General features: G+C 37.1%; 1 protein-coding gene across 1 annotated transcript in view; it reads right to left on the bottom strand.

Moving 5' to 3' along the window:
- Window positions 1–23,759, bottom strand: part of KIAA0825 (KIAA0825 ortholog) — a 391,566-nt gene that overhangs the window by 289,028 nt on the left and 78,779 nt on the right. The window contains exons 5-7 of the mRNA XM_063453688.1: window positions 18,591–18,764; window positions 13,499–13,581; window positions 8,317–8,541 (exon numbers count right to left, since the gene is read on the bottom strand). Coding sequence (XP_063309758.1) covers window positions 8,317–8,541; window positions 13,499–13,581; window positions 18,591–18,764 — 482 coding nt within the window. The remainder of the gene's footprint in view (window positions 1–8,316; window positions 8,542–13,498; window positions 13,582–18,590; window positions 18,765–23,759) is intronic.

The raw sequence follows: 23,759 nt of genomic DNA, 5'->3' as shown, positions 1-23,759 counted from the left end.
CTGAGTATTGCACACCTTGTGCTTTCGGGCACTCCAGTGATGTTGCAGCTCTGAAATATGGCAAGTGGCATCTTGGCAGCTGCACGCTTGACTTTTCTCAGTTCATGGGCAATTATTTTGCGCCTTGGTTTCTCCACACGCTTCTTGCGACCCTGTTGACTATTTTGAATGAAACGCTTGATTGTTCGATGATCACGCTTCAGAAGCTTTGCAATTTTAAGAGTGCTGCATCCCTCTGCAAGATATCTCACTATTTTTGACTTTCTGAGCCTGTCAAGTCCTTCTTTTGACCCATTTTGCCAAAGGAAAGGAAGTTGCCTAATAATTATGCACACCTGATATAGGGTGTTGATGTCATTAGACCACACCCCTTCTCATTACAGAGATGCACATCACCTAATATGCTTAATTGGTAGTAGGCTTTCGAGCCTATACAGCTTGGAGTAAGACAACATGCATAAAGAGGATGATGTGGTCAAAATACTCATTTGCCTAATAATTCTGCACACAGTGTATATGTGTAGAACTGATATGAGAAGCAGGATGGAGTTCCACCACCTGTTTGTCTCATGAACTAAGATAATAGCTCATCGAATAATTACACAATATCTAATGGGAGAATGAGCTCCAAGTAATGAGTGAGGATACCTCCTTCCCTCTTGACTTGACTGAAACTTCCTTACATGAATACAAAAAATATATATAAATAGTTATATATATATATTTGTGGTCGGGGACCATAGGCTCTGCCGCAGAAGTCTTTTGATTTGTACCGAAACCAACCTACCAGAAATTTCTAGTCCCTTTGATATCTAAATCTCAAGATGCACATTGGACATCTTTTATACGTTTAGATTATCTGCATGTTTAGAAAAAGAACAGGTATAGAGATTACCAAGCAGAGACCTGGAATGGAACATTGGAACTAAGCCTGGAATAGTCCAAAATGCCAATGTAATGAGGTAAATGTTGTGTATGTATAAAAGAGACGGTTCTGATATCAGCAGGATATATATGGAAGCCATTAAATATTAGACTAATCACTAAAGCATATATTGGATGTGATCTGGGATTACTTTCTACATTTTTATAGTGCCTTTAAGCAGGCAGCGGCAAGCAGGCAGCGGCAAGGTGTTAATAACCTGCTGAAATGGACTCACTGCAAATTTCCTAATGCATATTCTTGCACCTATGTATCAAGCACTTGTAAAATAACTATGGTGTTTAATGAACAATCAGAACATGTTAATCAGGGCAGAGGAAGCCAACTTTTGACCTTGTATATAATTTGCACGAATGACTCCCAGAATGTATTAATAGGGTGCAAAATAAAAGAATTGCAGGAGGCTGTTTCTTAAGGGCAAATGATTTTGCATATAAATGGTTAGGACTACATGAAGCCATTAAATAATCTGCAATGAAAACATATACATATTTAGAAGCAATAATCTACAATAATGTACCTACGGCATTCCATGCATTTTCCTGAGCCATTGACATAGTGAGTTACTACGGGTACAGCCAAACTTAATACTTAGAATGTACTTAGAACTTGTTGTCACTAGAATACATGACATGGGATTTTATTTGAAACAGATAATCATTTAAAAGAAAAAAGCAATAATTGATAACTCTGATCCCGCTAACGACAAAACGGCCTCTAAAACATCTAATCCTTTACCTATGGATTGTGTTAGCTGGGCAGACAGAGATGGTAAATTATCTTCATGCATGATGTATAAGATTAAATTATTAGAAGAATAAAATGGGACTCTGTCACATTATGTAAGATCACCCATATAAAAGCAATATGAAGCAAGTAAGCACTTTGCTCCCAACCAACAGGTAAAAAAAAACATTATTTAAATAAATCGTCAATACTGAAAGAATTGTACTCATCACTAATCCGTATAATAAGACAGTTATTAATCTTCTATAATCTACGCGTTTGCATAACATCCTTACTAGGACAAATGTTGGCAGAGGCACATTGTTTGTTGAACTATTAAATGACTATAAGTAAGAGGTTGACCTTTTAGTTACTAAATGTGTTTGTATGAATGTGATTTTTTTTTGTGTGTGTATGCCAGTAATTTGTGTATGTCTGTAATTATGTGTAGGTATGTACTTGTGTGTATGTATGTGATTGTATGTATTGGTCTGTGATTGTATGTGTCCGTTTGTGGGTATTTCATTGTGTTTGTGTATGTCTGTGATTATGTGTGTCTGTGATTGTACGTGTGCATGTGTGGGTTGGTGATTATGTGTATGTCCTTGTGTGTATATATCTGTGATTGTATGTGTGTGCAGGTCTGTGATTATGTGTATGTATGTGATTGTAAATGGGGCTGTGATTGTGTTTGTGTATGTCTGTGATTATGTGTGTGTAAATAGGTCTGTGATTGTGTGTGTATTTACTTCTGTGGTTGTATGTGCCTGTGTATATTGTATATCTGTGATTGTGTGTGTATGTGTATATCTGGGGTTATGTGTATATGAATATACATGTGTATGTGTTTAGTAGATAGCTCCCTAATTTGGTATCCTTAAATATGGCACTCCCACATCAGAGTAACAAATAAGGGAGTTATCTACTAAACAAATGAAATATCAAAATTAAGAAAAGGGATTTTGAAGTCGTATTATATAAATTAATTATTTCATATATTTTATGTGCAGCCCAAGATATTTACTCTTCACTCAATGTGGCTCGGGGAAGCCATGTTCTAAGGCAGGGCTGTCCAACCTGAGACCCCCAGATGTGGCTGAACTACAACTCCCATGATTCCTTGGTTATCTGTTTCATTGAAAGAATCATGGGAGTTGTAGTTAGGCAACAACTGGGGGCCCGCAGGTTGGACAGGCCTGCTCTAAGGTAAGATAAGTCCTTTTTTTTTTTTTTTTTTTTTTTTAATAAATATGATTGTCTTTGTAGAGTTACCTAGTTACATAGGCTGAAAAGAGACATGTAAAAAAGGGGTAAGGTACCAGCGCTAATTCAAAAACAGTGTACAATATAAAATAAACCAATATATAATAAGCTGCTAAAACACCATAATCTTATCTTAGATAGTAGAAATAAAACCCAAAGTGATGGTGAAGCGCTATATAAAAATAATAAAATCGGAGGTATTCATGTCTATCAAGTTCAGCCTAGTTTTTTGCTGTTGATCAGAAAGAAGGCAAAAAAAAAAAAAAAGGTTTGAAGCACTTCCACTTTTGCAACAAACTAGGAAAAAAATCCCTCTTGACCCTAGAATGGCAGTCAGATTTATCCTTGGATCAAGAAGCTATTACCCTACATTGAAAAATTATTATAATTGTTTGCATTATTAAACTAATAATAATAGGGGGCGGAGCCGAGCAGCCGAGCTAGACGGACGCACATCGTGTGGGCTCCGCAATACACAGGGTACTAACCAGAGATAAACTCGCTAAGGTGACCCGAAAACGGTGGCAAAGACCCTAACACTCATTATGGGTCGAAAGAGTGGAAAGCTCAGGCCGGATAAACCCAAACTCAGCATGAACATCGCAGATCTTTTGAGGCAAGCGCATGGTGCGACCAGGCCTAAAATGGCCGCCGACTATGATGACTTCTCAGACACCTCAGGAGACTCACTCCTGGATGGGAGAACACCCCTCTCGCAGCCTCCGCAGCATACCCCGGCGGTACCTCGGAGTGCTGACACCCAGCCGGTGACCACGGCCACCTTAAAAGACCTTCTGGCGGGCCTCCAGAAAACGCTTCAGGCCGATGTCGTCGCACTGCGCTCCGACCTCGCGGGCCTTGTAGGCCGCATTGAGTCTGTCGAAACAGCAAACAAACAACAACTCACACAGCTTGGCACATTGGAAGAAGAAGTAAGGAGTCTTAAAAGACAACAGCTATCCTTTGAACAACGCTTTGCCCTCCTGGAAGACGCACGGCGTCGCAACAATATCAAGGTACGGGGTGTACCCGACAACCTAGCGGAGGCAGAACTCCCACATATGATACGGAGACTGCTCTGCGCTATCCTGACCCCCAAACAAGCCAAGGCTATTCAAGTAGAGGGAACCTTTCGTATACCGAAGCCCCGGAGGGCACCAGAATTAGCCTCAGGCGACGTAGTGCTAAGACTTGCCTGCAACAGAGACAAGGCGACAATAATGGCGGCATTGAAGGAGAGGTCGCCATACCAATTCGAAAATATGGCGTTGACTTTTTATAACGACCTCTCCAGAGAAACTCTCCGATGGAGAAGCTCCCTGCAACCTTTCACAGCAGTTCTCCGAGCCGGGGGTATCCCCTATCGATGGCGCTCACCTTGGAAACTACTGGTCACACAGGACAATACTCCTCATGAGGTGCGAGACCTGGAGGAGGCGTCCGCACTGCTGGTAACCCTTGGCCTCCCGCAGGACGCTTTGACCAAGCCTGAAGCAAGAAGCACACTGAAACCGCCGCATGCATGGGACATGGCGAGGATTACCACATTTGTCCCGGCTGCCAGACGCGCCACAGCCGCAACCTGAGCGAACACTCCAACTATGTTCAAATGTTTTGTTTTATTAGTTAACCTCCGACTTAGTTACTACCTGCCAAGGCCCTCCACCCACCGACAAGGGTCAGTATAGCCCTTAAAGCGAGCTCGCTTCCCCCCCCCCCCCCGCCTCTGTGTCCTTCGTGGACCCCCCTTTCACTTACATTGAACACAGGGGCGTAAAAACAAACCAAACCCAGTATACTACCAGGGCAACAATAACACGCCACCGCCGCCTTAAGCGACCTTAACACCCGCACATGATAGTTTGATTGGCATACCTGCCATTACGCACTCTGTCCGAACATAGCAGGACTCAAGAGAGCGATTACACCTCTAATGCTACTCTGAAACTGTCACTACCTCGGTAACAGTCAAAATTAAGCAGACATTCCTACCTATGGTGCCCTCCCTTTATCCGGACTGGAAACAGGCTTTACACTAAGCTAATAATAATTAGCAAAAGCCCTCCACTTAGTCACACACTTTTAAAATCACCAGGCAATTGGTCAATCACATAATTATCCCTAGTCTAAATGCTGCATAGATATGCGTTATACCTGTTGGTGTCTTGAATGTGGTATAGGGTCACCTCTTTTGAAAAACCTACAGGGCATTCCTGATACTACGCCCTTGAGGCATCTAAGCCATTCTACTAGTTATTGTCCCTCCCAAGACCCTAACACTGCCAGCACTGTTATAGGCGGTTTTACTTCAATTCTGACCGATTGAACTGTTGGACATTTCTTTTTTTCCTTTTCTTTGGTTTATTTTTTCTTTAAATTTATACTTGTGATTTTGTACTTGCAGTATATACATTAGCTGAGAAATGTACCTAGCCATTTAAAGTTGTTACATTTATGCTATTCTTCAATTGTGCTCTCGCACGGGCACAACTTACTCCTGCTTACAGCCTGTTTTTACAATTTTAAGATGCAGTTTTCAGAAGTATAAACACTAGCTGAGAAATGTACCTAGCCCTTTAAAAATTGTTCCATTTATGCTATTCTTCAATTGTGCTCTTGCACGTGCACAACCTACTCCTGCTTACAGCCTGTTTTTACAATTTTAGATGCAATTTCAAGAAGTATGTGCACTAGCTGAGAAATGTACCTAGCCCTTTAAGATTGTTACATTTATGCTATTCTTCAATTATGCTCTTGCACGTGCACAACTTACTCCTGCTTACAGACTGTTTTTACAATACTAAATGCAGTTTTCAATGTTGTACCACTTTTATATGTATAAAAACTGTGCCAGACGATCATTTACCCCGCATGTTGAGCGTGGGAAACGCCTGAGGAATGCTTCTGGGGCACCTCAGACCTGCCTGTTATTATTTACGTGCACATCAAAAATAAAGAATTAAAAAAAAAACAAACTAATAATAATAATAATTATAATACCAGGAAAGATGCACTTGACTGTCATTAGTTAATTTTAGAAATTTTAGAAACAGAAAAACTGGTCTGCTGGGAATTGAAAGTGGAATCATGATTTGAGTAGGTAATAGAGCAATGGTCCCTAAATGTATCTATTTCCCCAATGCCATGCTGTGACATCCAGAAAATGATCATGCCCCCTCTCACATGGTTTATATTTGGTATGCTAAGAGCCCCTCAGTGGAGCAGTGGGTACAAACGGTTGAGGTTCCGCGCTCTAATGAAGAGATACATTTTTGGTAAATTGCTAGTGACTATTGTGGGTATTATTAGTGACTTGGGTCCCAATTGGGAGGTATGTTGGAGCTGTGTAATCTAATTAAGAATCTCTACACTCTTTGTAATGCAAAAAGATAATATTTTATTGCAGATAATTTACACATTTTTACATTGTTGAGAATTGAAGGGAATATAAAATTTTAGACTAAAATAGCTAAACTTGAAACATAGCCAAGATGAAAATATTTAAACATTTTGCTAGTTTGGCTGAACATTCGCAATTTTCTCCAAATTTTCCACAATTCATAGTTAAAGGATAACTGTCACTTCTTATGTTTTCAAAGTTTGTTACATTTAATGAAACATACTTACTTTTTTTTTTTTGGAGTGGGGAGAAAATCGAACTTGTTTTAACTGGCTGTGCCAGACTCTATTGTTATCTGTGCTGATCAACCTAACTTGCCTGTTGCTGCAGAACAACAGCAGTAGGCAAGCTTGGTTGAGCAGCAGATGGTCAGATAACAGTCGAGTCTGACCCAACATGGCTGCTCAGCCAGATGAAAAAAAAGTGAAATTTTCTCCAAAAACTTAAAGGGACACTATAGTCACCTGAACAACTTCAGCTTAATGAGGTTGTTCAGGTGAGAACTATAGCTCCCTGCAGCCTTTCTCATGAAAACACTGTATTTTCTGAGAAAATACAGTGTTTACATTGAAAGCTAGGAACACCTCCAGTTGCAGTCACTCAAACTGCCACCAGAGGGACTTCCGAGTTGATTGAGGCATAAAACTCCTCAATCAACTCAGATCTGCTATCAGCAGAGCACAGGGCAGCACTGTGCACAGCATCCTGTGATTCAGTATCTCCTTCCTCTGCATGCAGTCACTGAACTTTCCTCATAGAGATTCATTGATTCAATTAATCTCTATGAGGAGATGCTGATTGGCCAGGGCTGTGTTTGAATCATGCTGGCTCTGCCCCTGATCTGCCTCCTTGTCAGTCTCAGCCAATCCTATGGGGAAGCACTGTGATTGGATCAGGCTATCACATGTCAGCGGACTGCTTGTTTTTCCTGATTCTAACAGCATGCAGATTTACAGCTTCTGGCTTGAATACAGTAAGATTCTTACTATATTTATGGAGGCATGAGGGGCCCAGGGGGGCTAGATGGTGGTGTTAACACTACAAGGTCAGGAATACATGTAGTTGCACTGGTGACTATAGTGTCCCTTTAATATACTTCATTAAAAAATATATAATTCATTTTCATTAAATGTCATTAACTTTTTTTTTTTTTTAAATGGTAAGTGGAAAACTTGATGGCAGTTGTCCTTAAAGAGAATATACCACACAGAGGTGAACATTCTTTGTGAAATCTATTAACAAGCTCATTATATGGAGTGTGTGACTTCATTTCCATAGTCCTTTGTACAATCATCACAATGACTATAATTTATAACATACAATTATGCAGATTTAAATAATAATAATAACAACAAAGTATTTAACCAGAAAAGGTACATTCAGATTACTCTGGTTTCCAAGTACGTCCTGGGGATGTTACCTTAGCCCAACACCCAGGGGTTGTTTCTATCACCCAATTTAAATGCTTCTATTCCTTTGTAAAATATCCCTAATTAAGAGACTAAGCCATTACCAATCATGTATGAAAATAGTGCACCTTTTTCGTAAAGATGTATGAGTGTAAAGAAGAAAGTAGAGGGTATTAAAACTGGCGTTTAAGTTTTGTACACGTGCAATTCTAGGTAATCATTGTTACAATGTATTTAACTTTCTGTAGAGTGTTAAAACTATACAAATCAAAACAGGGTTTAAGTGTTGCTTCTAAAAAGCAACATTAATAACTTAACAGTAGAGTTGAGCTAAAGTATATCTGTTAACCTGAAGGTAAAAAAATGACCGTACAGAACATAATTGGCCAAAAAACAGGATGCACAAATTATATTATTTAATGGATCTGAGTTATATGGATGGAGAAAAGATGTGTGCATGTGGTTAAAAAAAAAAAACACATTCAAAAAAAATATACCACACAAAAATAAAAACATTCACCGTACTCACACCTTCATTAAACACTTTTGCTGTGTTTTCAATCATTAATACTTGCCTTTGCAATTTTCTTTGGCTTTTGCTCATCTGATATGGCTCCATAGAACTCATATGATTTATAGATGCTAATAAGACTGATCATAAAGCCACTGATGGGAGAATACTCTTCATTTTCACGTTGCAGAATTTGAATAGAAAAATCTTCCAGTTCGGTTGGTAGGCATTGCAGCAGAGACTCTGATAAGGCTTTCAAGGTATTCCTCCAACCAAATTTCAAGGTAGGCTGTGAAAAAAAATACATACATTTACATCTGTTACATGTACCCGTCTAGAGAACTGACAGTCCTGACTCATTTAACTCTGACACTCAAGGAGATTGCTGTTCTGTACTGCTAATGGAGACAGGGAAGTTTTTTATAAATAACTTACTGTACCTTATATGTAGGTAAACATAGGGGGGGATAAGTTATAAGCATGTTTATTTAGCAAGCATGCATTAAATGAATACTCTAATCACAAAAACATTAAAATGCATCCCTTGGCATCATGCACAAAACTCAAAACAAGAAAAAACAAAAAACTGACAATTAGGCATGTGTACAACGCACTTTTTTTTTGCGTAACATGCAAAAAAAATTCAAATATTTACATCCCAGATCCATACTGTAGTATTTTCCGAGTCAAAGTACCATGAACAATACAACTTAAAGTGTTACTATGCTATCAGAGATTGCACACGTATTCATAAAACACACCAAGAAGAGACGTCAGTGTACTTGAGCACACAGTTTACATTCATTTTTACAATTAAATGGGAACAGTCACTTTTTCAGGATTTTTAACATTAAGTATACTCATCCGTATCCTAAAAAGTATTTAGGAGGTGCGTAAAATAAAATAAAATGAGAAATCAACTCTTTTTACTTCAGTTCTGACTTGGGCCCCAATTTTTTGGATACACTTTTAAAATTATTTCATATTATGAAAAACTGTTTAATTCGGTAACATTTTGTTTATTCGGTAACCCCCCGAAACATTTTTTTTCAGATTTTATACCAAAATCCCAAACAAAATACTAAATCAATGCCTTATTTGGTTGTCAAATTTTTCCAGGCAATAATGTCAGTCACATGGCCTTACAACTGTTATACAGATAGGACTCAGGTTGCAGAATATAGTGTGGGTTTTTTATGGTAATGATACACATGATCTGTGAACTCCTCACAAAAACACAATAGACTATATATAATAGATGTGACATATAATGGATTTGGCAGATGGTGATAAAATGTTTAATGGAAAATGTCAAAATCTCCTTACCTGGGAGGTGTACTTTCTACAAATATATATTTTGTTTGGTGTTTTTGGATTCTATGATTGATATTATAGGTATGGTCTCAGCAAGACTAAATTTGCCAAAGATTTTGTTTTAAAACTTAACTTCACTCCTTGATCTTTGTTCTATAACTTGCAATGTATTGAAATACTAGACATATGCCTTATTTTAACAATAAGCAATAATATGCCAATCTATATTTCTTTAGTTACACTGGTTGTGCAGAAATGATTATATGCTATACATAGAATTTCCTTATTTTTAATAATTTATTCATGCATGCTTAACGGTACGTTATGTATACATATATGATATCAGAAGAGAGCCCTACTGCTTCTTAACAATTATATAAAGTATGTATAGGTGCAATTAAAGAGAAAGAGTTCATGTGGAAGTACAAACATAGGAAAAGTACCAAAATAGCCTTAGTTCCAAATGGCTGTTACACTTGAACATAGTAATCTCTCCATCCATGTTTGATTAAAAGAGCACGATTAAAAAAAATATAAAATGTACCCTGAAAAGGCCTATCACTGCCGGGACATTTGCTCACCACAGGGCGCTATAGTACCCAGCAGCTAAGTAAAAGGGACACTGTTGATTATTATTTACCAATAATTCTAGATTTGCATACAACACCACCCCTTGTGTTCCCGGTTTATACCAGCACCATCTATGCACACATTCTTGGAGGTGCACCTCTCTACCGGCTGGCTCGAAAAGGGACTCAAATCGGGGGGAACCCAGAGGACTTTAGCATAGTGTATGCCTATCATGATTGGATATATACAGTATAATTAATGTGTGTCTCGAATCTATAAATGCATAGAACTGTGCGCCTAGCCTTGATATAATACTTCTACCCAGATTAGCATGTACCTAGACATAGACAGGTGACTTAGTGTTAGGCACCACGATGGAATAAACACCGCACCTGTAAGCAAGTCAAACAAGGCAAATCTAGGCGACCTGCACCTAGAATGTTTAGCTATAAAATGTTTGTTTCCTCATGCAAGTTAACCTACACGTTCTCAGCGATAGACATAGATTGCATGTTCACATCTACTAATTAGCTTTACATAGCCACGTGGAGTAAGCGACTTACCTTAACATAAGCAGGGCAGAATATGTGATATGATGTAAACCTCCTAGAGACTAATCGCACTGTATTTAAAAGACGCAACTAAATAGTCATGAATCATATTCTACACGCAAGCAGATCGAAAGTTATTGTTATATAGCTGTTAAATGTATAAAAATGTACTCGTTATCCCACTGCTCCTAATATAATGCTTGACAAAATGCTCGAGGAATGCTGTTGGGGCACCATGAGCTTGTATGTACTAATCACCTTGCGCACCAAAATAAAGAATTAAAAAAAATATATACATATATAAAATGTATCATACAGCTCATAGGACTCATATATATGCACGGCCATCAGAGAAACCACAGAACTCTAAAATTTCTTGTGTATATTGTGTGATATATATATATATATATATATATATGATCCTGATGAAAGTCCTATGATGGACTGAAACGTCGATTTGCTGTATAACGTGTGTTTTTTAATAAAGACGAATAATTTTCTTCAAAAAGCCCAGAGTGTGCCTTTCTTTGTGGAGAATTATATCTATATATATATATATATATATATATATATATATATATATATATATATATATATATATATATATAAAATAGAAATGAAGAGATGCACTCTCAGGACTTGGCAAATGAAAACAAGGGAATTTATTCCAATAGGTAGAACATCAAAGATTAACCGACGTTTCGACCCATAAGGGCTTCAGTTTGCAAAATACAGCAAACAGTTTTATATAACCAATTCATATCTTCTGTAGAGACAACCTGTGTTAGTGACAGTTATTGTCTTTTCCTAACAAAATTGCAAATATTTTGCAGCATTATTACAAGATAGAGAATACATAATACTTATAAAGGAAATAGGAGAAACGTATAATATTGCAGCTACATATTTTATTCCTGGAATAATTACCAAGTAGCTTTAGATGAGTGACATAAATCTTAACATACTCTACATTTTCTGTAGGATCTATGCAAGAAATTAACTGAAAATCATAGGGGGGGTTAAAGCAGATGTTCTCTATACTATTATTGTGCCTTTGAGCAGTCCCTCCTCAGTTCCCTTAATAATAAATAACTTATGTTCATTTGTATTTTGAAAAGACACCATAGGCACTGGGGCAACTTCATTTCAATGAATTGGTCTGGATGCCGTGTCCTTGTTTTTTTTTTTGCCTTTTTGTCACCCCTGCAACTGCAAACATTGCTGTTCTGCAGGGGTGGCAATGTTTAAATTGCAGGGTTTAAATGCCTCGAGTGGCTGTGATTCTGACAGTCATTAGAGGTTCTTCTGCAGAAATAGCCAAGTGAAACTCAGCTGTTTCAATCTCACTAGCCTCATAATTATTTCCTATAGGAAGTCACTGCATTGGTTGAGATCATCAAGACTAATGATCTTAGCCAATGAAGCGGGACCAGTCACAGAAAGAGCACTGTGGATTGGAAGAAAAGGTAAGTTACCTAACTTTTTCATCCACTTGGGACGGAGCAGCAAACTAAATGGCTAAAGGTCATTATAGCTTTAGGAATTAAAATACAAGACAAAGAACCAGTTTCACCCCAGACAAGGCTGACTTTGCAGTCTGAGAATTGTTCATCAGGTGTTTGTAAGGATTGGGTTGCTGAGTGGGAAGTTGATGTGCATTAAATTTTATGTTGGCTGCACTTTTCAGGTTTGCGACAATTCACAAAAATACTGAATTGCAAATTTAAAGGAGATGCCTCTCACTCTGGTCTATGACCTTAACCCAAAAACCCATCGCCGGATGGGGCTCATAGCATAGTAATTCAGCCTCCAGCAGAAGTTCTATTCACCAGATAAATGGAATGGATAAATTAGCAGCCATATACAACTACTGTCAGTTTCCTGACAGCACCACTTACAGTTTTGTAAATGGGACTGGGCAAAGGATTCGCCCGAGCTGCTGACTAAGCCTGTGGCTCATTTGCTGAAGCCCGGAGACTCTTGGGGAGGTGATAAGCTGAATGGTGTTTGTAAGCCGTAGCAACATTTTTTTACAGTCAGAGGTAGAAGCACAGCTTCCTCTACCAGTGACTGGGTAAAAAGCACAGCAAAGTAATCACTGCATTAACAAACAACTATAAGGAAGAGGACAATAATAAGAACCTCACTGCATCATAAACTATGGAAAATGCATACGTTATTTTGGTGCTTCCAGTTGTCATTTAAATGGATACTCTAGGCAAAGTAACAACCTCACCTCATTAAAGTGTGTATAGTGCCTGGAGCCCCCTGGCACTGTCTTTCTATTCAAGTTAAATGTTTTAGTGCTAAATAAGGGCCATGGCAGCCCATCCCCTCTAACCAGCAATTGCCGGCAGTGATTGGCTGAGAGTGTCCGCATTCAGCCAATCACAGCAACACATTACTGGTATGAATTGGTATGGCTGGAAGGAAGTGTGTAATCCCTGCCTTGGTCTGTCAAAGGGAACAAAATATATATAGAATGCTAAGGTCATGTGATCACTTTGATATTTCTGTACAAACAAAGCAAAATACATGTATAAGGACGGGGGAGGGGGGCTTAAAGAGTTAAACATAAAATCCCCTTGATTATTTTATTTTTTTGTCAATTAAAAATGAATGTAATGTTATTTATATTATATTTAGGATGTGAAGCAGAAACTAGGCTATGTCATGCTCCAACTGAAATCGTCATTACCCCGATCAGATCCTCCTTACCATTAAAGCCCTCTTACAGAACGTGAATTAAGCAGAAAGTGTTTCACAACTAATTCAATTGATTCTACACATGGTAGGAAATACTACACGCACCATTTCCTTCATCAGTAGAGAATCCTCATCCAAGACATGGGTTTCCCTTGGTTTACTCTCACTGCAGTCATTCTTGGAAATTCCTACACGGAACAAAAATCATCAGAATCAGACATTTTGATATAGAACTACGTACTTAGAGATTTCGAAGTGAATGGGAACGCGATGTAATCAGATGGGGGCCATATGAATTAGTGGTATGTGAAAAGGTTCATATTGTGGGATTCACACTTTCCCGCATTCAGATGAACTCCCATATTTTTAAAACTCCACTGCCTTTCCTGTTTCATTGTTATTTATACCACTGTAGTAGAAGCTTTCACGTTTGCAACAGTTTATTGCACAGCTCCACAGCTATAAAACTCGCTTTAATAAACTGTGATTCTGTGAGGCCAAATGCTGCTATTTCCCAGCTCTCACAGCCTATCATTGCACATCACGAGCAATACCCAATATTTATTCCCAATATTAGGCATATATCCACGGCACCATGGACAGGACTGGATTGTGACTACCCCTGCCAAGTAATCTTTTGTTTTCTTGGTTTATTTTTTATTGATTATTTTTGGTGGGAGGCGGCTTTTTTTAACCACCTGAAAACGCTTTGACAAAACCAGAGGGAGTTGAGCCATAGCTACGACAATAAACTGTGGTGGTTATGGTGTTTAGACTAACATGTTAATATGGGGCATTTAGAACATTATTAAATACTTCAAATGTTATAATACACCTTTATTATAAAAGAAAATGCTGCACAAGAGTCACAAGGTGGCCAGTAACCTTTAGTTTTGGCTAGTTACTTAGGATATTTGAATACATATATATATTCACATATCACAGTACTTCTAAAACACAGATGATCAAGGACAAATACCATTTAAGTGAGGCTCCCCATACTTGCTATGCTGAATCTCACACAGCTAATTAGCTCCCTTATAGACACAATGAAAGATTGTAGAAATCACAGCCAAAAGCTAACATGTCAAGTTTTTCGATCTAGTTTCACCTATTTCTTTTTCCTGCTACCTGTCATATGACATCCTTAAAAAAGACATATAGCTGATCTCATTTTGGCTCAAAGCAGTCAGTGCGTCTGCTGACCTGTCTATTTCATGGACGTTGCCTTTTCAGCCTCCCAGCTTTGACCTTGGTTTATAACGATCTTAAAGGAAAAGGCATAGAACCCATGGCCACTCTGATATCTGCTCTATAATTCCATAAGAGGCATGTTTGGAACCTCAGTAATAAACAAGAACAATGGAGTAACTGAAATAAATTTCACACAATGTGGAAATGGCACCTTTTCTAGCAGTCGTCTGATCACACCTTCCTCTGCAACTAGCACAAATAGAAACTTATAATCCCTTACCAAATCCTTAGTGGAAATTTAAGATGCTGGCAGGCAAGACGTACCTGGATTTTATCTCTTACAGCAGTGTGAGATTATTCTCAAAATTCATTTGTAGGACAAAGATACAGAGACCTTTCTGTCTTGACAATGTGAAAGCCGCAAAACCACTTTTTTTTCCCTTTTCTTATCGTCAGAGGTTATCTCCTGGGAAGCAATTGCCTTCTTAACAGGTTCTTTTAATCCAAACTCAGAGGAGACCTTTATTAAGTTTTTAAAGAACATTGAAAGCCCTAAACAGGCTATATGACTGCCATGGTGCTATATGCTGTATTCATTTGTTCAGACTTTTCACAATATGGAGTTGATAAAAAGGGCAGATGGGCCAACGTTGATTCTACCTGGGTTCTGCTATCTTTCTATACAATCCTTCTATTATACAACAAATTTTTTTTTCCAGTTGAATAAGATTAATAAAAAGCAGGTTTTGCTTAGTGACTTTCCATTGCCAGGAAATAAAAAGATTAAAAAGGAAAAAAAACAACAACAACGATAACTAACGTGCTTGCAGATTAGTGTAAAAGCAAAATAATACATTCACATAATTACATATAAACACTTTGATAAACAGGAGAAGATTAGGGCAAACCTCATATAACCTGCGGGGTTATCAATGTATTTTAAGGTATTGCTTTTATAAAGTGCCGATTTTTAATTCAGTGCTGTACAAAGGGAACGTTACTGAAAGCTGGGAGGGAAAACAGTGCAACCAATAATTAGACAAAGCGGTGCCAAAAAAAGGGAGATCTATTTAATTAAATAAAACAATGCTTACTTTATGTGATGTGTTGTATTCTGTTTCCTTTACTGCATCTTCCTGTAACTATTCCTATTTGCTTAGTGATATTAAAGGGCAAACCTCAAGTGCAAGAAAAGGGGCGTGCAAGAGCTGAAAACTTGTAGAGCTCTGTTAAAAAGCTCTATACTTTTTATACTGTGATCACATTGTGCTATTTGGAGACCCGGGACTGCTAGACAAGAATTCACACTTGGGACTGACTTGCTTGATCCAGGACAGTTAGGAGGTATAAGACAAAAAAAACAAAAAACAAGAAACATGCAGTTCTATAGGAGACAACTATTACATTTGACCATTTAGATTAGCTTGCAAATCAATGTCAAAACTCTGTAAACGTAAATAGATTTATTTTTCTTTGACAATGTATGTTACATTATGTATTATTTTTAGGGTTTAATTGTAACTCTTTGCTCCTGTGAATGTAAATTTTTATATTTTGGTTTTAAAAACTGTATAAATTTAAATAAAACACCATATAATGCATTTAAGGGTACACTACAATGAGCAAATACAAAATAATAAATAAAAATCACTATTAGTAGAAATAACCCCAATGAAAACATGCATGCAATTAAATATGCATTTTTTTTCCCATTGGGGGCATATATAAAACAATTTGCAAAAGCTGCATATCTATTGTCTGCTGTCTTTGCAAGACCTTCCCTTCTTACCCAGCTCAGACTTTCTCTGTCTGTCCAATCACAGACTTCTCATTGAAGATCAAGTCTTTGCAAGGCAGCTGCACTAGGCAATTGCCTGCCTTGTGCATTTAGCTCCACTGAGCTAGCCAAACCAGGAAGTAACGAGATTTGTTGTCAGTTTGAAAGCCAGTGGGGTGTAACAAGGTTCATTTCTAAAAGTGTAAATTTCTACTGAAATCTGCACTTTTTTGTAAAATGGGAAAGTGGACACACTTTTTTACACATGAAGCATCTCAGCAGCTAAGATGGGTCTGGAGTGTCCCTTTAAGAAAATCTTATTTTATTTTCTAAATGCCCCTTTAAGTGTATTTAACCCTTTAAGTCCGGAGGGCGTACATTTACAAAGCGGCTCTAAACGCGGCAGGACGTAAATGTACGCCCTCCGGTTTTTATTTACTTACCCGGTCGCCGGCGATCCCACGCCGGCGATCGCGGTTGGGGGGACTCCCAGGGAGCCCCCCACGGCACGTCCATCCTCCTGCAGCCCTCCCGGCCATGTGAGAGTGAGGTCCTTGCGAGGACCTCACAATCACATGGCCGGGATAGCTGCCTGGTGCATTGCCAGCAGGGGGACTAACTGTAATGACAGTTAGTCCCCCTGCTGGCTGAAATCAAATAAAAATAAAATAAAATAAGTGTAAAAAAAAATATATATATATATACTTAGATCATATATATATATTATATATATATGATCTAAGTATATATATACACATATACATACACACACATACACTGTCTAGGTGTATTTTAATATTAATATATATATATATATATATATATATAATTATATATATATATATATATATATTAATATCAAATTACACGTAGACTGATACTGATTAAATATATATATAATCATTGTTTTATATATATATATATATATATTTATATATAATATAAAAAAAATGTAAATACGTAAAAAATAAAATAAAAAAATAATTGAAAATAAAATATTAAAAAATATATAGATGTGTTTTATTTCGTTCTAACTGTATTGTGATATTAATATATATATATATTTATATCAAAATACACGTAGAACGAAATAATATATATATATCTATATACATAAATATATACGTATATATCACTATATATACCTATATATAAATAAAAATATTTTAAAAAATTATATATATATATATATATATATATATATACGTATATATACACATATGTGTATATATATATATATATACATATATTAATTCTACACATATATTTATGTAATAATTTTACATAATCAGGTATCCTAATTAATTACAATTAGCGGGACCTGCCTGACAACCCATGCCGAAAGTATAGGGAATTTAATTTGCTAGCACTATATTTAACCCTATAACTTTCCAAGACACCATAAAACCTGTACATGGGGGGTACTGTTTTACTCGGGAGACTTCGCTGAACACAAATATTAGTGTTTCAAAACAGTAAAATGTATTACAACCATGATATCGCCAGTAAAAGTGACATTTTTTGCATTTTTCACGCACAAACAGCACTTACACGGACGATATTATTGCTGCAATACTTTTTACTGTTTTGAAACACAAATATTTGTGTTCAGCGAAGTCTCCCGAGTACAACAGTACCCCTCATGTACAGGTTTTATGGTGTTTTCAAAAATTACAGCGTCAAATATAAGGCTTGTGTTTCATTTTTTTCACATTAAAATTCGCCAGATTGCTTACATTGCCTTTATGACCCTATGGTAGCCCAAGAATGAAAATTACCCCTATGATGGCATACTATTTGCAATAGTAGACAACCCAAGGTTAATCTTATTTTCTCCCATTTTTTTCATATTAAATTATGTTTCATAGCTAAATATTTGATAATAAATGAAAGCCCTGTTTCCCCTGAATAAAATGATATATAATAAGTGTGGGTGCATTTAATATGAAAGAGGTGAATTACGGTTGGACAGACATATAGCGCAAATGCCAGGTTTTGTTTACATTTTGTTTCGTTCACAACTTGTACATTTGGCTGCGGTCTTAAGGGGTTAATGGCTGAAAATGTTGTTGTGTTATACTATGGGCAGATACAGTAAATAAATATTTGCACAGAATTCATTTTTAAATATCCTAGTACAATAGGTGAGGTGATCACTGCTGCAGCACCATTCTAGGTTTCATTTAACCTTTTTTTATACCAAAATAATTATTTTGAAATTCTTACCTTGCATATTTCCCTTTATATCACTAGAGTTTGGAAACAACTGTATTTCAGAAATCGATTCTTCCACTTTTTCTTCAAGCCACAAAAAGATTTTGATAAATTTGGATAGATATTTCAGGTGACCAAAAGTTAAATATTTCTCATTTTTCCGCAGGTGATCCCCTGTACCAGGGACTGAATGAAACACAGAGGTTATAAGCAAACGCAGTCACCAAACTCTACAAGTTTTTTAGTTTTTTTTTTTTAATAATAACAAAGATTTATAAATACATTTAGATGTATGAAACAGGTTTAATTTTCTTTTCACATTTACACCAGTTTTTAATGTATAGAACTTGTTACTACAACTTTTTACATTGATGATTATTTTTCTGTAAAATATGTGCCAAAAAGCTGTGTTTCAACCACTTTTAAACGCTTTTGCAGAATTTTTTGCTCCTTTTTTCCCCCTCATGATTTTACCATTATTTATATTCAGAAACTAAGATAAATGATTAAATGAACACGTCATGCTAAAAGTATTTACCGGTATTAGATATATCGCCAATGGACCATGCATGCATTTAGTTATGCATTTTATCATTGAGAGTATATCTAAAAAAAAGCTTGCAAAAGCTGCAGTTCTTATGTCTGCAGCCTTTGCAAGCCCTCCTCTTTTTCCCAACACAGACTCGAAGAAAAGACCAATCAGAGGCTTTTTTATTGAGAAGCCTCTAATTCTTACCCACGAGCATGCGCACAGAGAGTGTAAAGAACCATGGGAGGACCAGGAGGGGGATGCAAGGTATAACGAGCCCTACGAGTGCGCAATTTTTATCTTACATTTTTATATGATAAGTCTACATAAATAAAATATTAAACGTGTAAAAAAAAAAACATGATCAGTAAATACAATGATAAAAAGTGAAATTCAATTAGGATTAATTCAGCAAACATACAATAATAAGTGTGGAGCATATTACATTCTATATGAAAAATAAAAGTGTGTTCACAGGATAGCTTTACTGCTAAGCTAACAAAGGAAGACATTTTATTGATAGTTTCTCTGTAAATTCAACTTACAAAAAAGAAATACTACCTACATCAAAAGCATATAATTTTTATTACCTGTTATTTTGTCTCAATGAGCGAATAAAAACACTTTCTGCTTTTGCTGGTTGTTTAATTCACTCTTGGCCAAAACTGTCAGTGTATTTTTGTACACTTATATAAAAAGCCTAACTACCCTTCATGATATTACAGGAAAACATCTGTACCAAAAAAACCTAAATTACAGACAACATAAAACCATCACTTTTTCTTACAATAAAATCAGTGAGAGCTTAGAGCATTTAAAGACTATTTATTTTAAAGGCAACATCCCACCCCCAGTTTAAGTCGTTATGGTGCAAAAATGTCTAGATGTTTGGTAATGATTTAAGCATGATTTTGGGACCTTAACACCCAGCGCTCCTGCTTCCGTCCCTCTCTGCAGAGTGGTATGAGGAAGGGTTAGAAGGGCAGCCACTAATAACCGGAGAGAGTCAGCTGATGCTTTTTAGTTTAACAATGGGTGCCCATGGGGAAAAAAATGGTAGCTTAAATTGTTATGGCGGCGGGGGTATTTTAAATGATTCAGAGAAAATAAACTGCAAGAGGCTCAGACTCTGAATGCTTGAGAAGTAAAAAAAAAAAAAAATTACAAAAACATTCAAGATTTATACAGATGGCCTCAATCCAGTTATCCAACTCAATAGTAAATGACAATGGTAAGTAACCCTTTCCGGCTGAGACTCGGGATCGAATCTCGCAAATAAATGTGTATGATAATGGTATGATAGGTGATTTATATCAGTCAAGGAACTACAACTTGTGCAGAATACAAGATACAACTTTGGTTTTTCCACATATCACCTTCTCGAGGACGTAGAGGAGATATGTGATTCTTCTTGCACAGATCTCCCTGTACATTCTCCCTTACAGTGCCCTTAAGCTTGCATTTGAGCCAAGGTAACCAGTGTTAAGGAAAAACACAAACCTCTAGTCTAGTCCCTAGCCTAGACCATCAGGGAGACAATAGAAGTCGGAGGTGCTATGTGGTGGGATAGCTAGTATAGTGATGTTTCACCACTGGCTGGAACAAAGGTATCAAAGTACATAAACCCAAAACGTAAACAAATAATAGAGTGTGCATGATATATTTTATTTTGAAGACATTTAAAATATGCTTGATTAAGAGAAAACCTTTACAAGGTACAAGTGTTTTTTCCTTTTTTTTTATTATTTTTTTTATTCCAGTTAAAAAAAAAATCTTGACATAACCAAAGGCCTTGTCTTCTATATTTTTACAGGAATCCAATTTATGTTTAAATTCTCTGAGTAAATTTGCAGACACTTCTTCCCCTGGAAGCAAATTCCAAAGTCTGATTACTTTTTGGATTTCTTGTTACAAAGTTGAACCTTCCCTCGACCTGCGCGATGTTAGAGATCGTCTTAATATTATATTTCGACTCTACACTAACAAGAGCTCATTTGCTTCGGCATATTTGTAATTTATTTCTATCTTGGCTCCCTCGTTTATTGAACACAATAGTTATTTACATTTAAACCTCTTGTGTCTTCCGCTCTACGAATCTTAAAAAATGACTCTGTGTTCCATATCTGTGATGTGTTTAATGTTTATTTGTGGGGTATGTTCTTTGCAATCCTAGTTCTATAAACAGGTGTGCTTTTTTATTTTTGTAAATATATGATTATTGAGAGAGATTTTCACAAGATAGGCCAGAGGAACGTTTCATTCTTTTTTCTGTTAACCAGTTTCAACTCCCAACATTTTAAATGGATAAAGAAGGACACTTTTATTTTAGGGGTTAAAGGGGGTGTGACCAAGGGCAGGGCTGTTCTGAGAAATAAATACGAGCGTCTTAACCCCTTAAGGACCAAGGCTTTTTTTAACTTGCAACTTGGTTATATAGTATAGGTAGACTTGTCTCTTTTAAAAAAAGAAAAAACTACTTCGCACTACTACTTTTACTGTTTTAAAGGGACCCTCCAGGCACCCAGACCACTTCTGCCCATTGGAGTAGTCTGGGTGCCAACTCCCATCACCCTTAACCCTACAAGTGTAATTTTCGCAGTTTTTGTAAACTGCAGTAATTTCCTTGCAGGGTTAAGTCCTCCTCTAGTGGCTATCTTCCGGGTTCTTACGCGACTTTTTGGTCGCTTAAACAACGCTGGACATCCTCACGCTCTGCATGAGGACCTCCAGTGTCGCCCGAATCCCCACAGGAAAGCATTGAATAATGCTTGCCTATGGTGAGGTGTAATGCCGCACATGCGCATTAGGTCTCCCCCGCCGGCTGCCGTTGGCGGGGGAGGAGCACGGCCGGAGCCTGACCCAGTGCCGAGGGACATCGCCGCTGGATTCAGGTAAGTCACTGTAGGGATTTTAACCCCTCCAGCAACATGCAGTGCCAAGAAAACGGTTTGTTTTCCTGGCACTGGAGAGTCCCTTTAAGACTTGACTGCAGAATTACATGCTGATTCTTCATAACATTGATTCTTAAGCCTAACAGTTGTACACTATCAACTGGCTTGTCTCTTCTTACCTCCCCCTACCCTCTATAAACATGTGCAACGTTTATACAAACCATGATCTATGTTATTATGAATGCCATTGAATGACTTGTCTATGCTGTTGTGGCACCAAAGGTTCCTACTTTGTCTCAGTATGTATCCTGGGAGGGTTTGAATGTCAGGGAAATGCCAACACAGTCAAAATGAGAATTTATGAGAATTTCATAAAGATTATATATTTTGGGGGGGGTTAATGGGGAGGGGGGTTATATGCCACTTTACTAGAATAATGCCCTATAAAACTAAAGTGTAACTACCTTTATCCAGTGCCAGGCGAAGCTCGGCACAACCCCAAAGCAGAAGCAATCATGTTGGTTGGAGTAACCATTTAAAAGAACAAAAATATCACTGAGGATACTTACTAGGGATAAATATGGTTAGTGGATATTTAAATTCCATTTCAGGAACTTGTTTTTTTGTAAGATCCATAGTTTATGTATTGCTTCATTACTGCTTACCGCCTGACAATATATGCATTTTATTCTATAAAAATAATTAGACATATAACGATTTAATAAAAGGTTAAAAAAACATGTAAATCCCTAAAAAAAAACAAAAAAAAAAACACGTTGCAATTTTTTATAAGACAGTCAAGGTGAGAGACAGTTGACAGGCAAGATGTGGTAAACATGGTCATTGATTACCAAGGTACAGATAACATTGTATACAATGCGGAATGAGGATGAACATTAATATCATTGCTTTTGTCACTTAAACTATCAGTTCTCAATGCCTCCTGCCCATAAGCTTTCGATGTGAGTGCGGCAAGGCTGCCCTTTTGTAATAAACCAAAGCAAAAACCAAAACACGTAGAACTTAAAGCACGCCATCAGCATCTACTTTGCCGCTAACGTTCTTGTGAATCATGCGTCCAAGGAAAAATGACACCTGGGTTCTATGTGATTCAGGGAAAGGCAACCTTCGGCACTCCAAATGTTGTGGACTACATCCCCCATAATGCTCTTACACCTATAATGCTGGCATGGCATCATGGGAGGTGTAGTCCAAAACATCTGGAGTGCTGATGGAAGTTCACTAAGCCGTACTTCCTGGTCCCAACCACTGGGATTTCATTACTTTCTGAACTAGTGATACAAGAAGGGCTGTTAAGTGATATCACAGCATTTCATTACATTTTTGTATTTTTAAAGATCCAAAAATCGTTCTAATCAGCAAACTTCAATGTCAAACGATGTTAACTACAGGCCACGTGTTTATTTCCTTAAACTATAACATCCTTCCATTTCCCATATCTTGCAGCAATGCCAGGCACGAAAATCATTGTAAGCAAAATAGATGGCAAGCTTCCAACAGCAGAAAAAAATATTAAATCATGCTGTCATTTTATATGAGGGACAATATTTTAGACCAAGCACTTAATCCTTCACAAAATTAAAACTACATATTTTAACATAAACGGTAAAAGAGTGTGAGTCGTGTAGAACAATTAAGTAGTAACCATGATCTAGCTAAGTGGTTATTTTTACTACTAGGGAAACCAAATATTTTCATTGCATACACATTACAAAATAATAGAAAAACATAATATTATGT

This window comes from Pelobates fuscus, chromosome 5 (assembly GCF_036172605.1).
Source record: "Pelobates fuscus isolate aPelFus1 chromosome 5, aPelFus1.pri, whole genome shotgun sequence".
In the NCBI taxonomy this organism is placed as follows: Eukaryota; Metazoa; Chordata; class Amphibia; order Anura; family Pelobatidae; genus Pelobates; species Pelobates fuscus.
Note: the sequence above shows the minus strand (reverse complement) of the source record. Positions and strands in the feature narration are given on the sequence as shown.